Here is a 19,860-nt window from a genome sequence, read left to right as displayed (position 1 = left end):
AATTAGCAGTGGCGTAGCGTGAATAAGGGGCGCCCGGGGCGGAGAGCAAGTTTGCCGCCCCTACAGAATCAAATCCGCCGCCTTAGTAACATTTTTTTGCCACCTTGCCTGTCCATGGAGGGTTGCCGCCTGGGGCGGACCGCCCCCCTCGCTACGCCACTGCTAATTAGACAGCTATGTTGAAGTAACATCAGACATATCACAGCCACCTAGATTTTATAAAATAATTAAGATCTACTCAGATCAAATCATGTAAATGAAAATATCAAGAAAAATCTTTGTTTGAGTTGTAGGCAACCTTAATAGCATTTTGAAGAGACATGAATTCTCCATTGAATATCGGAATAATAAACTGGGTGTTCCATTTAAAATAAAAGAGTAACATGCTGTTAAAGGTGAACAAAGTTCAATATTAATTTTATGTCACCCCAAGGGCGGATACAGGAATTTATTTTAGGGGGGGCCCAAAATAAAAAGTAATGTAGAATATGCTTTTTAGGGCGCCATTTTTAATCCAAATGCCTAATATTTGAGCCAATTTATAGATTTTAGGGGGGGGGGGCCAGGCCCCATGGGCCCCCCTCTGTATCCGCCACTGTCTCACCCTGTATAACTTGTTAGATTAAGTTTTAATTTGATTTCAAGTACAATAGTTAATTTAACTACATATTAGGCTATACCGGGTAAATTCCAATTTAGATAGCTTTTATTGTAATTTAAAAATTGTTCTATATTTCTAGAAGATGATAAATATGTCAAAACCCTTACATTTTAGTCATATACTTCTCTTATAAAACTCATCTTTATTTTTCTCCCAGAATCCGAAAATCAATTAATATATAGTGTGTTCCCTTACAAAAAACTTGTGTTCCCTTACAAAAAACTTTGATACGTACCTAACTTTTTTGGGGGACACCCTGTAGAACACTAGATATTTTTAAAAGGTGCTCTAAATTAACCTACATATGCTCATAAAACTGCATTTCCATACAAACTGTCGTTCTTCTAGGAGCCTCCGCGGCGTATGAGAGGCGCCACCCTGTACGTGATAGCAGTATGTTATAAATTAACATTTTAGGATACAATATACAGGGCGAGATTTTTTGATTGTTCTCGAGTGATAGCCAACTTTTAACTTTTTTGGCTACTTTCACTTAGTTGGCACGGTGTTCTTATTCAATTATGATTTATGATAACTTGTAAAAAATATCGGTTCATTACAACAGAATATCTTATTAAACGTTTCTTTACAACTGAAGGGCCCAGGGGAGAAACTTGATAAAAACTTTCTTATTTTATCTTACAGCCGGATGGTTCTCAAACTTGAAGCACAAAATTGTCGGCGAATCGGTTGTAGACGAAAAGGCCGAAGAGCACAAAGAACAATTCATCGCCTTAGTTAGGGAAATCAAGAATTTGTTCAGGCACAATGGACTTCTCTTATCTGTTTCGGTACTGCCGAATGTCAACAGCACAGGTAAGAATATAAAAAAATAACAAGCTCAAACAAACGTATTTTTTTTATTATAAAGTAATTATAGGAGTAGGTTTTAAATTAATTCATGGAACAAGGTACAGAGTGGTCGAATAACAGGGGACGCCGGCTTTTGGTGAGGCTCTCATCACGTGATGAGAGTTAGTCAGATTGCTATAGCTAAATTCCGGGACAGCAAAAAAAGCACGAGCAAAAAAGAAAAAAATGGCCCATAATACACTCTCATCACCACCCCCCTCCTATTCCACATTTGCGAGAATAGTGTGTGGAAAGTAAATTAAAATGAATCATAGTCCAAAACTTGATTTATTGACACAAGCACAAACAACATAAACAAATAAAAGGTATTCAGGGTGTCCCAGGCTCAGCGTGTATTAGAAGTTTCTAGAGAACCACAATATCTAGATCGGAGATTTTTTGCATATCAATGTTTTACAACGAGATCTATCGATTAAAAATAATTTCAATATGGCGGCAATTTCCTTCTTTTAAATGGGTGCCCCTGTTTTTTATTACATACTTAAATTCTCTGTAAAGTTTTATGATATTTGATTATCATATACATATACATTAACCGTTTTTGAGAAAAAAAATATTTAAAATTTTTGGACGAAAAAACTGCCCGTCAAAAATATGTGTATAGCGTAAACGTCAAATTTAGTGATTACCACAACCACTGTGCCCACATAAACAGAAGACATATGGCTATCTATTTCAAAAATGAAATTGTTCGAATGTCATATAAGAATGACCGCAGATGTCATGGAATTGAGCTATTATAAATCATTCTTTTCAAATGGAAACCCACTTTTTTATTTCACTAGTTAAAAGCCTTTTCAATTCGTTACCTTTTGACTATACACATGTTCCTATCCTATACCTATAATAATTTTTTTTAAGTTAATTAAGATTTAGTTTTAAAGCGTATATTTCTCTTGATTTTAACCAGTAGCCTATGACTTTAAACGCCAACAAGTGATGTAAAACAATAGATCTGGCCTCTGGCCATGTCATATTGTGACACTTTGTTCAAAAAGCGGTATGTTTTGGATCATCATTTTCAAGCCAACTTTGGCTCTGTTCTTTTTTATCATATATCAGTATATCATTAATAATATCAACTATTGATATCACTAAAGAGCGAAAATACGAGATAAATTTTTATAAATACACTTGTTAAACTCTGAAGGCAGGCAGAGTATTCATATAAAGGCAGGAAATTCATATAATTCGTTTTCTGACATTCTGACAGATCGAAATAAATTGTCTGATTGTTTGACACTTAATGTCAAAGGAAGCTAGATATAATCAAGAAAATTATACGTTTTCAAAGTAAATCTTAAGTAACTTAAAAACTATTTATTTTAGGTAAAGGAACATGAATAATCAAAAAGTAACGAATTGGAAAACCATTGCACTAGTGTAATAAAAAAGTGCGTTTCCATTTGAAAAAAATAATTTATGATAATTTTTTAATTCCTTATTATGGTCTTCTATTTTATGAAAAATGATCAATATTCCAAAAATACATATTCCAATTTCTACCCATGTATCTTATTTTTAGCTTATATTATAATATACCCTTTTTACTCTTTCTTCAGTTTACTTTGATCCACGTCAAATCAGCCCAAACGTGGACTTTGTGACCTTGCAAGCCTTCGACTATAGAACACCGGAAAGAAATCCTAAAGAACTGGATTATCCAGCACCTTTGTACGAAGCTTTAGACAGAAAATTTGACGAGAATGCGGACTATCAAGTACGATATTGGTAAGTAAAACTTTCTAACCAAAAATTATATTACCAAAATCGAAAAGGTAATACCGGGTGTTTTCCAAAAGTGGCCCATCCCCAGGGTCGAACTGGCCATATAGCCAGAGTGAATCTCAGGACATACTTGTAGGCATGTTCGGTCTTCCGGTATCAGGACCGGGACTTTTGGAATATTCCGGTATTGGTATCGTCTTTTACAAGACCGGTATAGAAAAATAGTTCGAATATGTTCCTCGAAGGTTACACAAGAATATTTAGGGTGCATTCCGTTGCTTACCTTGGTTATGGTTTTATGTTCCGTTTCTATCGGTTTCCTGAAAGCTTTCTTATTACGGATCACGGTTCCTGAAAAATTCGGTTATAACTGTCACCAAACTAACCAGCGCGAGAAGGTTGGTGTTCCTGGTTTTGTTTGTCAATCAGTGTCATTTATGTGACAGAAATAAAGCAAATATTGGAAGTTCGAGTGAAATTCTTATTTAATTTCTAAAATTTATAATATTTTGTATTTACATCCAAAAGCAATGGAGGTAGGCAGTAAAGGTAAATAAATTTCATTAACTAAATAGAATTACTTTTAGGACCATTTAAACTTATCATGCAGCCATTGTTTCATAAAGTCAGGAACAATTAAAGAAAACATGAAAAACAAGATAACAATAAGTAATCGGGAATGTTTTGTACCTAAGCTATAAAAATATAAATATTGATTAGATTTGTTTATTTATTATTGATCTGTTTTAATATTGAACCTGCAAATCTTCACTTGAGCTGTCTAACGAGTTTAACAGCTAGTTTATTAATAAATAATAAAATTATATAAGTTTCTTGCCTTGAACTGCTAATATAGAAATTAATTCCACGCTGTGTTCGACATAATGTGGATCAACCTGCTCTCACTACAACACTGCTTTATTAATAAAGTACTTCTCAATATTAAACTCCATTGAAAAGAAGAAGCAAACGTAAAAGCAGAGAATAGGTACATTAAAAATGCATAAAAGATAAATTTTATAATAGAGATATTGAAATTTAGAAAACGTCAACATATGACGTTTCCAGTATTTTACCAAACCGTTCCGTATCAAACCGATGATTTTCAGGAACCGCTCTTTACCGTAGTTTACCGGTCTGGTTCGCCTGGTTTTGCAACGGAATACAGCCTTAGTTTTAATCATTGTCAAATATTATTAATTACAGTATAGTAAAAAATATATAAAACAGTGGCTAACTAGCGGTCTACCATTTATCGGCTTATAGTCCACGGTATTACGCCTCATGAACAAAATATACACAAAATTATTTAAAAAATCGTCTAATTATTTAATATTTCTGGTTATGGTAAAGTAACATTTATACAATAGTCTGTAGCAAAGTTTAGTTTACGAATTTGGTTTTGTTTTTCTACTTTTAATTGTCTAAATCTCTGCATAATAAATACTAGTTGAATGGATTTATATCAAACCGTCCTGGGTGCTAATAAAAGTATCGTTTGCAGATTTCTCATAAGAACAATAAAAGAACATTGCCTTTAAATAATGTCCGTGGACCATACTTTTGTTGACATCGGGTCAATTAATAATTTTCTCAAGCGGATATATTATTGGTACTGTTACTAGTACTCATCAAGCAATATTCAAAAAACAATTCAAGATGGCCGACGGTGATGTTGTTCCTAACAAACCGTCCGATAAAATATTGGAAAACTGTAGTGAAAAACTGTGTTTTCATTGCAAAAAATCAACAAAAAACTTTATAAAGTGCGGGAAATGTGTGAATCACTACCACTCTGCATGCCTTATTCAAGCTGCAACGCAAAAATCGGCAAAGTGTCGCCATGTGCCGGAGTACGCCTATGAAGAGTCCTGGAGCCGCGAAAAGGATCTCTATGGAATGATAATCAAACTCTTAGAAGAAAAGAACACCTTGCTAGAAGAAAACAATCATCTACTTCAGGAAGAAAACAAAAGATTGATAAATCAACACGGAACATCAAAAGGTGAGGTTAGGAAGCTAGAAAACATCGCGCCAAAAACTCGGTGTGACGTAATCAAATTGACACATGACCTGGATTTAGCCAATAAAAAGGAAGAAAATGAAAGTAATCAATCCAATTCTGATCATGTGGCAACACTGCATGTCAATGTCAATAACGTCTATTCTGACAGCAACAATGACGTATCTAAAAAGTCAAAACAAGAACAAAACTTTTTCCTAAATAAAACGGATAATATAGAGGATTCGGGGTCGTGGAAAACTGTTAGCCCGAGAAACCGTTCCAAAAAGGGTAACAAACCTGATCCCTTGCAAGAAGTCAATACCATGACTAGCACCTCTAGACCAAGTAATGGTGATGTACATCAAAGGGATTTCCACAAGAAAATTAGGCAAAATGCTAGGCCAAATCCTAAGAAAGGTGAAAATACTGACGACTTGTTAAGGGTTGCAGTCAACTCAAGAAAAGCGTGGATATTTATCTCTTGTCTTGCTCCAGACACGAAAGCTGATGATGTGATTGCCTTTCTTAATAAGTACAAGTTGGATGAAGATTGTTTGTGTGAAAATATGGTCACCAAAAAGGATCGTTTTTATAGCTCATTCAAGGTGGGTGTCCCTCAACTGAACAGGGAGGCGATGATGTCTCCTAATTTATGGCCTCTTGGAGCAACCATCAACCATTTTCTTCGTATTCAACGCCCACTGTCTACCAAAAACTGACAGCTGAGGACTCCAAAGGACAAATTGACAGAGTCGCTTTAACACGAAAGAAAGCAGCGTCAAAAGGAAATCTCAGAAGCAACGAATCTTTAAAAATAGTCCATTATAATGTTCAATGTTTGCGTACCTCTTTTTTAGATTTTGAAGTGCTCCTCAATGAAATCTCAGCAGATTGTTTATGTTTAAATGAGCACTGGCTGGTGCCAGAGGAGTTGAACACTATTCCCATTAAAAATTACAATATGGTATGTGGATTTTGCAGAACAGTCAAGTCTCATGGTGGTGTAGGTATCTATATCAGAGATAATTTAATTTGTGACCTGTTGGATCTTGAAAACCTTTCCCTCGAGCAACACTGCGAAATTACAGGTATTTTGCTTATAGCCTCAAATGTGCAACTCATCACGGTATATCGTGCACCAGATGGTGACTTGGACATGTTTTTTAGCATATTGTCATTGGCTCTGAAAAGAGTTAATACTCACAAATCTCTCATCATAACAGGGGACTTTAATGTCCATTTTAATGAAAAAGACAGTAGGGCTCTAAAACTGTGCAATTTTTTCAGATCTTTCAATCTTAAGAAAACAGTTAAATTCAGTACTCGTAGTGACAGATGTCTTGATAACATCTTCACAAACATTGATGGTATTACAAAACCGGTAGATCTTACTCATATTTCAGACCATAAGGGTATTTTCTTTGAAACAAATTATTCTTTTATGATCTCTCAAACCAGAATATGTTATAGGCCAATAACAGAGGACGGTCTCTCCAAATTATGCCAAAGTATGCTTGGCTGTAATTTTGATTTCATTACTGATGATAATTTGGATATTGACTTAAAATTCAAAATGCTAGTTGATATGTTGAAAAATTTTATAAATATTTCTTTTCCTGAAAAATCAAAATTAATCAATAGAAAAAATTCTACTAAAAAATTGAACTGGTTCAATGATGATCTGAAGGAAATGCGTAGTAGACTGCAATTTATGATAATTTTGAATAGGAGGGATCCTGTTGCCATGCCTAAAAATACCATAACTGAATACAGAAGGAGTTCAAAAGATGTGTCAGGTTAGCTAAAATTAAAGCGAATGATGAGTTTATAAGGGAGTCCAGTAACCCTCAACAGGCTATGTGGAAACTTGTTAACAATAATAGGAAAAATGTCACCTCTGACTCCAATTTGAAACTTAACTCAACTGATTTTAATAACTTCTTCTGTTCTACTGCAGAGAATGTCTTAGCGAGAATGTCTTAGAGGGGCTTAGCGGTTCTCAGCGGTGTTTTGAGGATTACCTGAATTCCATACCATTGAGAGACATCCTGCCCTTTAATTTCCGGCCAGTTAGCTTTAATGACGTCGATATGGCTATATCTGATTTAAAAAATAGTAATAGCAAGGATCCAGATGGAATAAACACAAAAATTATTAAAAGAATAAAAAATATATTAGTTCGGCCTTTAGCGCTATTAATAAACCAATCTATAGCTTGCAATATATTTCCTAAGGTTTTCAAGACTGCAAAGGTGGTTCCCCTCTTTAAAAATAAGGGTTCAGTTGATGACTGTAACAACTATCGCCCCATATCTTTGCTGCCAATTTTATCTAAGGTTTATGAACGTATTCTAAAGAATCAAATCAATGAACATTTTGAGTTTAATAAACTATTCGCCATTAATCAATTTGGTTTTCGAAAAAACAAAACCACAACATTAGCGATTGACAGGTTTACCAGTGGTATATTGGAAGGGTTTGAGAGGTGGCTTGATACTCTTGCATCATTTTTAGACCTTACCAAAGCTTTTGACTGTGTTACGCACATCATATTGTTAAAAAAATTAATATCCTACAACTTTCAGGACGATGCTGTTCAATTACTAAAGTCATATCTCTCTGACCGTGTCAATATGTTCATTTCAACCAATGCAACTCAGAAAAACAACCCTGAAGTATGGTGTACCTCAGGGATCTGTATTAGGCCCCATCTTGTTCCTTATTTATATAAACGACCTAGCATACTGCCAGGGAGGGGGAGTCAACACTGTTTTGTTTGCCGATGACACAACCTTTTACATAAGTTACCACCCCTTAGAGATTGACAATCTTGATTATCACACTTCACTAGAAAACCTAAATCAATGGTTTCTAGCTAACCGTCTATCTTTAAATCACTCTAAATCGCAAAGTATGAACTTTACTCTAAGAAACAATATTAATTTTGATCACCCTGTACTTCATCATTGTGCAACAGAAGCCAAGTTTCTTGGGGTGCACTTAGACACAGGACTGACCTGGGAGAACCACCTTGTCAACCTGTCAAAAAAATTATCAAAAGAACTTTTCCTGTTTAGAAATCTTGTGCAGATAACCTCAAGAGAAACTCTTCTCACAGTATATCATGGCAACTTTCATTCCCATCTGACTTATGCTATTCTTTGCTGGGGTCATTCTTGTCATGTCAATAAGGTTTTTGCGCAGCAGAGGAAGTGCGTGCGTATTATTGCAGGGGTGGGTTACAGGGAGGATTGTCGTAATTTATTTAAAAAATTTAAGATTTTAACTTTGCCCTGTGTGTACATTATGCAGTGTTTGTTGTTCGTCAAGCAAAATCTTGATCTATACAGGTCACATGAATATTTTCACAGCTACCCAACAAGAAATAATAGCAATCTTGTACCGGACTTTTGCCGGCTTGAGAGATCCAAGAATGGTTCAAGATATTTGAGCATAAAGTTTTATAACCTGGTACCAGCTAGAATTAAGGCTCTTAATTTTAATCAGTACAAAACAGAAATCAAAAACTACCTTGTGATTAATGCATTTTTTTCTTTTGAGGAGTACTTCAGTTCCAGCTTTAGTCTGTGATTTCATTTGTTTTGTCTATGTTAGTGTTTGTGTGTTGTATCTGTTCATTTATAACATATATTTGACGTACATATTTGTTTTAATTTTAAGGTTTTAATGATTTTCTATTTGTTAATTGTATACATTTTATTATATAAAATTTGTGTATTAATGATGCAATGTAAAAACAACAAAAAAAAAACTGTAGAAACTAAATTTTTATCAATTATTATAATTTTATATATATATATTTTTTTTGACTTGTAAAAATACTTCTCTTGTATGTTATTACTAATAAATAAACTAAACTAAATATTACTGTTATATTAATCAATTAAGGCCGTAAACAAACATATCATATACAATGTTATATACTAATTCATTATAATAAAATTAAATCATAAAAATATTGTAATTATATTGCTGCAGTTTAAGTGAAAAGATTTGTTCCTAAATATCTACTATACATAACGGGTGTTGCATCGTCGAGCGGGACATAGGAAATCCCATGTAAATTTTAATGTGGTCAATTATTGGCTTCCCTAATTATTTTAGAGAATAATTCTATTTAGGTTTATTGAAGAGCACTAAAACCCACATTCAAAAGAATAACTTTAGATAGTTTATTATTAGCCCTTTTACGAGTTATCGCCGATTTCTTTTTAAATATTTCTCCTTTCTTATGGCCTGTATTTACTTATGAGCACCAGTGTAAAAGATAACTGATAACTGAAAAAAATTGTAAAAGATAACTGTCAAATGAAGCTGTCATTTCAGAAATATATCTATTTAGTGCTTTATTATTATTATTAAAAACTCATACCTACATCGAAAATATTAGCCATGAATTACGCTACCGAAGAAAGAGTATTGACGATTAAATGGTATTATCAAGGGAATAGTTATCAAAAGCTGTCGGACATGTTTGCTGCTCTGTATCCGAATAGACCGATATCTGGAAAATCTACAATCGCAAGGAATATCCAAAGATTTCAGACCAAAGGTACCCTAATAAATATCTGCAGATGTGAAGCAAGGCAGGAACAAAGAGAAGATGCAAGAAATGATACCGACTTGGAAGTTTTATTGTGCGTGGAAGAGAACGATGGAAAGATCAGCACAAGGAAACTTGAGGATGAAATAGGAATAGATGACACTACAGCGTTTCGAATTTTGAAACGACATAAATACTATTCCTTCAAATATGAAAAGCACCAAGAGCTACGAGATGGGGACGAAATACGGCGGCAGGCATTTTGTTTTGATATGATGGAAAGAGTAAACACGGATAGGGAATTTTTAAAAAACATATGTTTCACTGACGAATGCACGTTTACCTTAAATAATGAACCAAATGTTCAAAATTATCGATATTGGAACAAAGAAAACCAACACAGGTTTGTCGAAACAAGGACGCAATATCCACAGAAAGTAAATGTTTGGGCAGGGATATTCGGACACAATATTATCGGGCCATTATTTCTTACGCGAAATTTAAATGCAGAATATTATTTGGAACTACTCGAAAATCATATTTTACCTGCTTTACATGATGCCGCTAGAGAAAATCAGGAAGTTTGGTACCAAATGGATGACTGCCCGGCACATAGTACCCTGGCTGTTCGGGAATATTTAGACAATAGTTTTAACGGAAACGTTATTGGCCTAAATCATACAGTAAATTGGCCAGCAAGGTCTCCTGATGTTTCGCCAAATGATTTCTTTCTCTGGGGCCATTTAAAAAACAGGATATATACAAGGATAAAAAATACCCAAATCTAGACGAGTTAAAAAATGCTATTTCTGCCGAATGCAATAGAATTTCAGTTTACCAACTAGCAAATGTTTTTTTTTGTATTGACTAAGAGTGGGTCCCATGGGGGGACCCTCCACTGAGGCCGCGAGGGCCTATTGTGGCTCAGTTTCTACACGCTCTAATTTACAAGAGCGTCAAAGTTCACCCTCAAGACCCAGCCTCCTAATATAGGCCGTTATGTCTGAGGGCGATATGTCTCCTAGGTCTGATAGGTCTAGCATGGGTTTGCCAAACATCTCAAACCTGGTCCTGCTCCCAGCGGGGCAGTTACACATAACGTGCTTCATTGTTTCGTCATCTTCCATACAGAGTCGGCATTCGGCGTCTTCCACCAGTCCCGTCCTCTGTAGGTGAGTTCTCAGCCGGCAGTGGCCCGTGTACACTGCAGTGAGCACACGCGTTCCATTCCTACCGGCCTTTAGAAGTTCTCCTGTTCTATGTTTGGATGGCCCTGCTAGGATTTTCTTGGCATGTTCCATTCCGGGACTGTCATTCCAGTCCCGGAACGTCGCACTCCTAACCCATTACAGAGCCTGTCTCGCGAGATTTTTAGGAACGCTAAGTGTCGGTTCTGGGCCCACGAATGGCGAGCCTGCACCAATTTTGGCGAGGGAATCAGCACGTTCATTTCCCTCTAGGCCGACATGTCCCGGTATCCATATTAGAGACACTTTGTTCCTATCTTCCAGTATATTGAGTAGTTTCTTACAATGAAGAATCGTCATAGACGTGCTTTTCGTTGCCTCAAGTGCTTTCAGCGCGGCTTGACTATTCGAAAATATGCATATTGTTTTCCCGGTGTATTGCTGTTCTACCAGCAGTTGCACACAGGTTTCAATAGCATATAGCTCAGCTTGGAAGATCGTGGTGTGTTTTCCAAGACTATAGTAGATCTCAGTCTTTGGACTGCTGCAGTAAATTCCTGCTCCAGATCCTTTTCTAGCGAATGTTAGAAGAGAATTTTATGATCGCCTGGGTTATTGTCTAGCAGTCGTTGGAGGAATATTTGAACATCTTCTTAAATCCTAAAGTTCTAACAATTTAATAGTACCTAAATTAATAAGTTATTGAATATTGTAATAATACTATAATTAACCTTGTAATTGATTACTTTATTTTAGTTTAATTCATATTAATTTGTATTTATAAATACATCTTTAAGATTTCCGATGTAGAAACGAGTTTTCAATAATAATAAAGCACTAAATAGGTAAATTTCTGAAATGACAACTTCATTTGACAGTTATCTTCTACCTTGACTGGTACTCATAAGTAAATATACAGGACCATAAGAAAGGAGAAATATTTAAAAAGAAATCGGCGATAACTCGTAAACGAGCTAATCAAAAATATCTAAAGTTATTCATTTTAATGTGGGTTTTAGTGCTCTTCAATAAACCTAAATAGAATTATTCTCTAAAATATTAGGGAAGCCAATAATTGACCCCGTTAAAATTTACATGGGATTTCCTATGTCCCGCCCGACGATGCAACACCCGGTATAGTAAACGCGTGTTCAAATATTAATTCTGTGGAATTAACGAGATGTAACGAGATGTAACAACAGCTATTTTAGAAACGTCTAGGTTTACTTATTTCACTGAGATTTATGAAAAAAAATCCTTTGTCTTGGATACAGATACCGCCACGTTTTGGAAATAGCTCAAAACAAAACAAAATTGAAGAGGCAAAAAAACGCCAAAAAAATCCCCCCTCGCTCTCCTCACGAGTAGATTAGTAAAAATGGTGAAAATGCTTGGAGAAAATTATGGTATGGCTGTGCTCGACTTGGCGGGGTCCCTGCCGTGCTCCTAGATATTTTCTTCAGCAGGTTATATTCTGTAATTTATATCAAATATATCTAAATTAATTTATTGAGTATTTCTAATCACAATCAAATCGCAAATTGATACATATAGCTATTATTAAAAAATGTCAATTTTACATCTGACAAACTTGAATGATAATTGATTTCATTATTATTCCTTTCATATCTAAATAAGAAAACAAGATTTTTTAGATGACCTTCGGTCTTATTTTGTTATATAATCTATTGAGATCACCTACTGCTTGGTCAAGCCACTTGGAAACCCTGAAAGTTAAACGACAAAAATAAATTGTAATTTGCAATGGTTATTCAGAGCAAACACGTGAATCATTTAATAAATAACAATAGATTTGTTTATTTATTATATGCTAACGCGAATATGTACTTGGGTTACATTACGTGATATATAAATTTAGAATAAGTGTACTTTTCTACTTGTAAAAATGGTTATAAAAAAATAGTCAAAGTTTGAATATGATATAAAAGTTATTAAGCTGAACTGGAATTCTCACATCGAAAACATTAATATTAAAAAATTGGTTCATTATACAGGGTGAGTCCCTAATGGCACTTAAACAAGTGCCAATATTTTTAGAAGTAGTATATTTCGACCCCAGAGAACACGTTTATGATTTATTTTTCGCGAAAAAAAAATTGAGTTTTTTGGATTTTTTATAGATTTAGTTAACCAACATAATTTATTGATAATATGACAACAATCTACTACCTAGATTCAATTTACAAGTTTTTTTTTTAATTTTCAAAGTAAAATATCTCGGTTAAAAATTGTCTATACCTATGTGACGGATTCATCTCTCCAAAAAAATCCTTTATGGGTAAATAATCATTGTAATCCTTATGTTTAACTGTAAACATAACTTCTGACAAGCAGTGTCCGTTTAGGTTTAATGCAGAAGTGTTTACAAAAAATAACTATTTTATTTTGTAGATTTTCTTGCAGTGCAGTGGCGAAATACCCATAAAGGATTTTTTTATCTCGGTTATTTTAGACTTATTTGAAAAACGGTAAAGAGAAAATATGTTTCTTTTATCGAGATCTACCACCCCGAAAAATATTTGCAGATATTTAAGACTTACCCTGTATAGATGCAAGATTTCCTACTGTTTCCCTTACACCGGCCGCGCCGACACGACGGTGCTACTACTTTGAGACAAAAGTTGCAAACTAATTTACAATTAATTTACAACTAAAATGAAACTGCTGCATGCACAGGGATGCAACTAATTCTGAATCAGTTTCAATCAGTTTATGTAGCAGTTCAATTTAATAATTTTTTCACTGTCACGCTGTCAAAAATTGCGACTATTCAGAATCAGATGATGAACACATCATTGAATATGATATCAAAACCTCAAACAACGCAGGATACAGAGGGAGTACTCGGTCCGTCCGTAGGTGTAGGTACATGCTTTATCTGCTACGTCTTTCCTTGAGTACACGGGAATTTTATATTTATAGAGTTCTTCGTGTTTCCGAACCTCCCCAACAAATCTTATGTTCAGTTCTTGATCACCCTATTTTTGATATACTGGGTGTCCCAGGCTGAGCGTGCATTAGAAGTTTCTAGAGAACTACAAGATCTAGATCGGAGATTTTTTGCACATCATTGTTTCACAATGAGATATATCGATTAAAAATATTTTCAATATGGCACACTTCCGAAAATACCGTAAGTTGACAGCAACTTTCTTATTTTAAATGGGTACCCCCATTTTTTATTACACACTTAAATTCTCTGTAAAATTTTATGAATTTTGTTATTAAACACTCTATACCTAACATTAACCGTTTTTGAGAAAAAAAAAACATTTCAAATTTTTGGAGGAAAAAAACTGCCTGTCCAAAAAAAAAACGTATAGCCTAAACATCAAATTTACTGATTACCACAGCCACTGTGACATCAAGATATTGAGAGAAGACATGGCTATCTATTTCAATAATTAAATTGATTGAATGTCATATAATATTATAAATATACTAGGGTCGACATTTCTGGTCTCGGGTGCCGATTTTCGTGTGTACGAAGAGTACGGTCAACACGCTTAGTAAAATAAGATGTACTGAATAAAGACAGAAGGCAAGTATTCTCCCAAGCGCATGGAATCTAGCGAGAGAGCATAAATACCTCGTATTTTTGCTCTCTCCGACTTACTAGATTGCTATAGCGATTCACTCCTATACATGTAAACGCCGACCCAAGGTTTCGCTTGCCAGCAGGGTATAAATCACTTTTTTTCACACGTAAATCATTTTTTTATTTCGCTAGTAAAAAGGTTTTTCAATTCGTTACTTTTTGATTATACATATTCCTAATTCCTATGCCTAAAATAAATTGTTTTTAAGTTATTTGATTTAGTTTTAAAGTGTAATTTTTCTTGATTATATCTATATTCCTTTGCCATTATCATGATGTTTATTATTAGTGTCAAACCATCAATCATCGAACTTCGTATATTATAAATCCTGCTGCTAAAACTTTATAAAGTGTTTTATATAGTCTTTATAAATATCTAACGGCAATATGACATGGCCAAGTATAGTTTTACATCGCTTGACGTTTAAAGTCATACGCTACTGGTTAAAAAAACATAAAATTATACGCTTTAAAACTCTCTACACACTCTATGGGACTCACTTTTTAACTTTTTGATAAGTTATAAGATAACCTACCTAACGAAGGGAGTTGAGAAAAGTAATATTTTTAAATTCGCCTTATACAGGGTGATTCACGGCCATGACACGTTAGTGTGCGAACACAGTGCAAGCAGGTTTGCCGCTTTCTGGTAGCCAGCGCCAATCTGGGTATCTATTCTTGACATCGTTCGCAACTTTGCGTATACGTATCACGTGTATTGTTATAAACAGGGTATCCCAGAAATAAGTGCAAGTATTTTAAAGGGTGGTAGATCTCGAAAAAAGAAACATATTTTCTCTTTATCGTTTTTCAAATAAGAAAATATCCAAAAAAAAATGATTTTTTGCTAAAATTTTGAGAACCTTTTTCATGTGCCTTCTCCTCATCGGAGGTTGGCGACCATCAATTGGAATTCCTCCCTGTCTTGAGCCAAACGGATAATTGCACTGGCCTCTCCTATATTAAACCACTGGCGCAAATTCCGCAACCAGGAAAACCGTTTACGCCCGATGCCTCGTCGTCCTTCAATCTTTCCCTCAACGATCAGCTGTAGGAAACTATATTTGTTATTTCGAAAAATATAACCAAAATATGCTGCTTTCCGTCGTTTTATTGTAGTCAATAGTTCTTGGTCCTTATTTACACATTCTTTCCAATACTTCGAGATTTGTTTGAGAACCACTGGATCTTTTCTGGATTTTCTTTCTTGTAAATTTAATCTACTACCTATGTTGCCATATTATCAAGAAATTATTTTTTTTTAAATAAAAACTAAAAAAAATTGCAAAAAAAGTCCAAAAATATTTTCAAAAAATTCCGAATTTTCAAAAAAAAATTATTTAGAAAAAAACCTCATAGGCGTGTTTCTGGGGTTGAACTATACTAACAGTTAAGTTAAAATACTTGCACTTATTTCTGGGACACCCTGTATATGGTTACATAGTAGCGCCGTGCCGCGCCGCCTCGTGCTTATAACCTTGAAAAATTAAAGCGTGTTATCAAATCGGCTAGTTCACAGTGAAAGCAGGCAGGCACCGTCAACCAGCGTTCATCGGCGTTCTCGCTTTTACCGGAACGAAAATTTATTTATTTCTGCTTTTGCACGCGCCGACGGCGCACAGGGGGTATTAAGAACTAAAAGTTGGCCAAAATTATGTTTTATGATTTTGCTTTTTTGCTAGTAATATTAATTATTAATTAGAGGAGAAGTTGCTAATATGGAACCCCATTTTGTTTTTCCTACACAATATTTTTTCCTCTACTCTGAAACCTTTTCCACCGATCAAATAGGGCCATACTGTGCAAAACCAAGCAATTGGATGAGGATGTTAGAACAAGAAAGTAATTTGTATATTATAGACGATATTTGAGCGAGGATGGGTGTTAATAGGGTAAAGACTATTTCCTTTAAGAATCTATTTAAATCAATGTTTTTTTTGGCAGTCGCAAATATTGGCAAGATTTTTGTGCATATTCCAATGCTGGAGACTTTAAGCATTGAACGGATACTAATTTCCATGCGGAATATTGCCGAATAGTCTTATATCTTATAAAAATGCCACTGATTTTTTAAATATAAAACATTATAAAAAAATAGAAGGAAACATTTCAAAATAAAAATATGGCATAAAACAGAACAGAGCAAACAAACAAAGCTGGCTCTGTATCCATCAGTTGTTATGAACAATTTGCAAAAAAAGCACTACAAACAATTCCACTATTTTTATAATCTTAGAAATATTCAGAATACAGTCAAGATAATTCATACTTTTAACTGAAATATATTATTTATTTGATAGTCAACTTACGACTTAAAAAAGCTAATAACTAATAAACGTGCTTACATTTAGTATTTATAGATTTGTATTCAGTTAAGATAAAAAATGAAAATAAAAAATATCACTTTTGGCCAGGTTTATAGACCAAATACATCTATGTGCGGCCTCGGCGAGGCGGGCGCGGCGTTTGAATATGGTTTGGTTAGGTTAGGTTAGTTAATCAGGTAAATTTCCTCTTAATTATCTAGTTCCGAATCCTTCTCGCATCTCCGAAATAGCCATATACAATACACGTGATGCATATACGCAAAGTTACGCATCTGTGTATTGTTATATGGCTTTTTAGGAGATGCGAGATGCGAGCGATATTTGAAGATGCGAGTGGTCAAGAATAGGTCCCCAGAGACGGCGCTGGTTGCCGGAAAGCAGAAACCTGCCTCCACTATGTTCGTACCCTTAGACGTTTAACCGGTGATAGGATTTTTTTGAAAATTTAGATTTTTGTATAAAGGCGCCTGCTTCATCTGTCTAAAGTATTTTCAGCATTACAGTGTTGCCGCTTCATACTAAAAGTGGTAGCAGTTTTGTTATTTTAAAAGGAACGCCCGATATGTTATTATATTTTTCGAAACTACCTTTATATCTCAAAATTTTTCTATTATACTGACCTATACCAGTCTCTAATAGTTTTTGAGATAAAAAATTAAATATGTGTAAAATTGACAAAAACATGATCTTGAATAAGCATTGGTTAAATCATAAATTCTGCATATTGAAAGACCACAAATTTGGTTTATAGGTTAAGGAAAGTTTGACATATTCCTTTGAATAAGAAGACTAAGGAAGGAACATATCAAAAATCTTAGGTACACCGCGATGGGCCTCAAATATGACCGACTTAAATTCCGGTTTATCAGTGTCGTTCTAATTTTATTTAAAAAATGTAAAACTATAATGTAGGGTAGACATGGGGTAGACTCAATAATTTGTTGTTTTATTTTACGTTGTGAATAAATGTTGGTAGTTATTAATATTGTTATAAAAATATATAATTCTAATAAAAATAGATAAGTTATAATAAGTATTTATTACCATAAACATCCGATACGCTACTGAAGCAGGTAAGTCAAATTAACGTATCTAAATTCTTTGACATCTAATCTTTGACAAGTAATAAATAAAAGCTAAAATGCAGGAAAAATATATAATTTAGTTAATTTAAGTGAATTTCATAAATGATCGGTTTACTACACGTATGTATATTATATAGTCACTTACTAGCGAAAAGTTGTTCCATTATTTCACTCAATTTTTGCCGAGATCTACCGCACGCTACACAACCAACTATTTTAGAGTCTTTTTCGATAAATCGCGATAATGTCACTGTTAATTTAAGTGCTGCCACAATTTTCATCTAGATTTACTACCTTTATACAACTATCAGTAGTAGAATAAATAATAAATAACATAAAATAAGTTCCGTAAAGACCGACAAATCCACAAAATTTCAAATCAAATTCAAATGTGTCAAATCAATCGTCAAACAGAACTGTCAAGGATCCCCACCCTAGAGTGCTTTTATGGTGGTTTTTCCGCCCACCATGCATGAATACATGGATAGCATTATGCTCCTTCCTTAGTCTTCTTATTCAAAGACATATTCGATCTATCTGAATGAACTGATGTCCCCCAAACAAAAAGGTCAGAAAAAATCATTATTTCCGATTGTTATAAAATCGTTCAAATTATTGTTATTTTAAATTCAAGCCTATGTATATTATTTAAAAAAATCGAAACTCAAATAACATTGCTTTTCAATGATATATCATGTTCCTATTTTATACCTAAACCCAGGAACAGTTAACCTAATAGGACCGCTCATTCAGCCAAAAGTGTTAGCCAGGTGCATGCGAAAACTCCTCGCTTTGTGACGTCATTGTAGTCCTTGTCATGGTTATTAGTCCTTATCCGGCAACCAATAATACACACACTTGCATTATTGGTTGCCGGGTGCAAAACGTTCATTATTTAGTTTATTTATTTAAACACCTTATATGTATGCAGTATAGAAAATTAACTGTATAAATCGTATTAAATACTCGGATAATGCATTTTTAAGAACAATAGTTCCCAGCATCACCTTTTCAGGCATTCTTTTTAGAGTATTTCCATATTTTGCTTTAAAATAATTAATAAACAATATCGTAGGCACTTATCTTATCGTAGGCACAACACAAAATGAACGTATTTATATACTCTATAGCTCTAAAAACTTTAAAAACACCTTTTTCACATTTAAAATTGACATAATAATCAACTCAAAATTTCTCAGCTGTTATTTTTATAAGTACACCATATGCAACTAATAATACACACTATCATGACAAGGACTACAATGGCATCACAACTGTCAGCTGAAGCGCGGGAAGAGGCGAACGTACGTCTTATGAGGATGAGCAATCCTATTAGTTTACCGTGCTTGACCTTTCCTCTTCAGGAAAGCCATTTAAAAAATAATAATTGGATTATAATTGTTTTGTTTAAAGAAAATCGTTGCCATGACAAATATTCATAGTTTATAAGTATCAATTAGAGTTTACGTGCTAAATTTCTAAAATTGTCATGGTAACGAAATTCTCGAAATGAGACTGTACTAAAATAGAATAATTATTAATTATTAATTTTTAAATAGTTCTACTTAAGAAACCGGAAGATTTAGGTATTGGAAGATGATATATCGTTGAAAAGCAATTTTATTGGTCTTTTGGTTTTTTAAATAATATTCATAGGGTTGGACTTAAAATAACAAAGATTTGAGCAATTTTATAACAAACGGAAATAAATAATATTTTTGCTCGCCCTGTGTTTCGGTTTATTTAGACACATCGAATATATCGACTTTCGTTAACTTATAACCCAAATTTCAACTTTAAAATTGTTTAAT

General features: G+C 34.1%; 1 protein-coding gene across 4 annotated transcripts in view; it reads left to right on the top strand.

Annotated features, from left to right (window-relative positions):
- Nucleotides 1-19,860, top strand: part of LOC115883995 (chitinase-like protein Idgf4) — an 85,300-nt gene that overhangs the window by 54,106 nt on the left and 11,334 nt on the right. For 2 of the 4 annotated variants that reach the window (XM_030902419.1, XM_030902423.1), the window contains exons 4-5: nt 1,307-1,477; nt 3,097-3,265. The exons of the other annotated variants lie outside the window; for them this stretch is intronic. In XM_030902419.1, coding sequence (XP_030758279.1) covers nt 1,307-1,477; nt 3,097-3,265 — 340 coding nt within the window. The remainder of the gene's footprint in view (nt 1-1,306; nt 1,478-3,096; nt 3,266-19,860) is intronic. 4 annotated transcript variants of the gene reach the window in all.

The sequence above is a fragment of the Sitophilus oryzae genome, unplaced genomic scaffold, assembly GCF_002938485.1.
Source record: "Sitophilus oryzae breed Bouriz unplaced genomic scaffold, Soryzae_2.0 scaffold_2008_pilon_pilon, whole genome shotgun sequence".
NCBI lineage: Eukaryota > Metazoa > Arthropoda > Insecta > Coleoptera > Curculionidae > Sitophilus > Sitophilus oryzae.
Note: the sequence above shows the minus strand (reverse complement) of the source record. Positions and strands in the feature narration are given on the sequence as shown.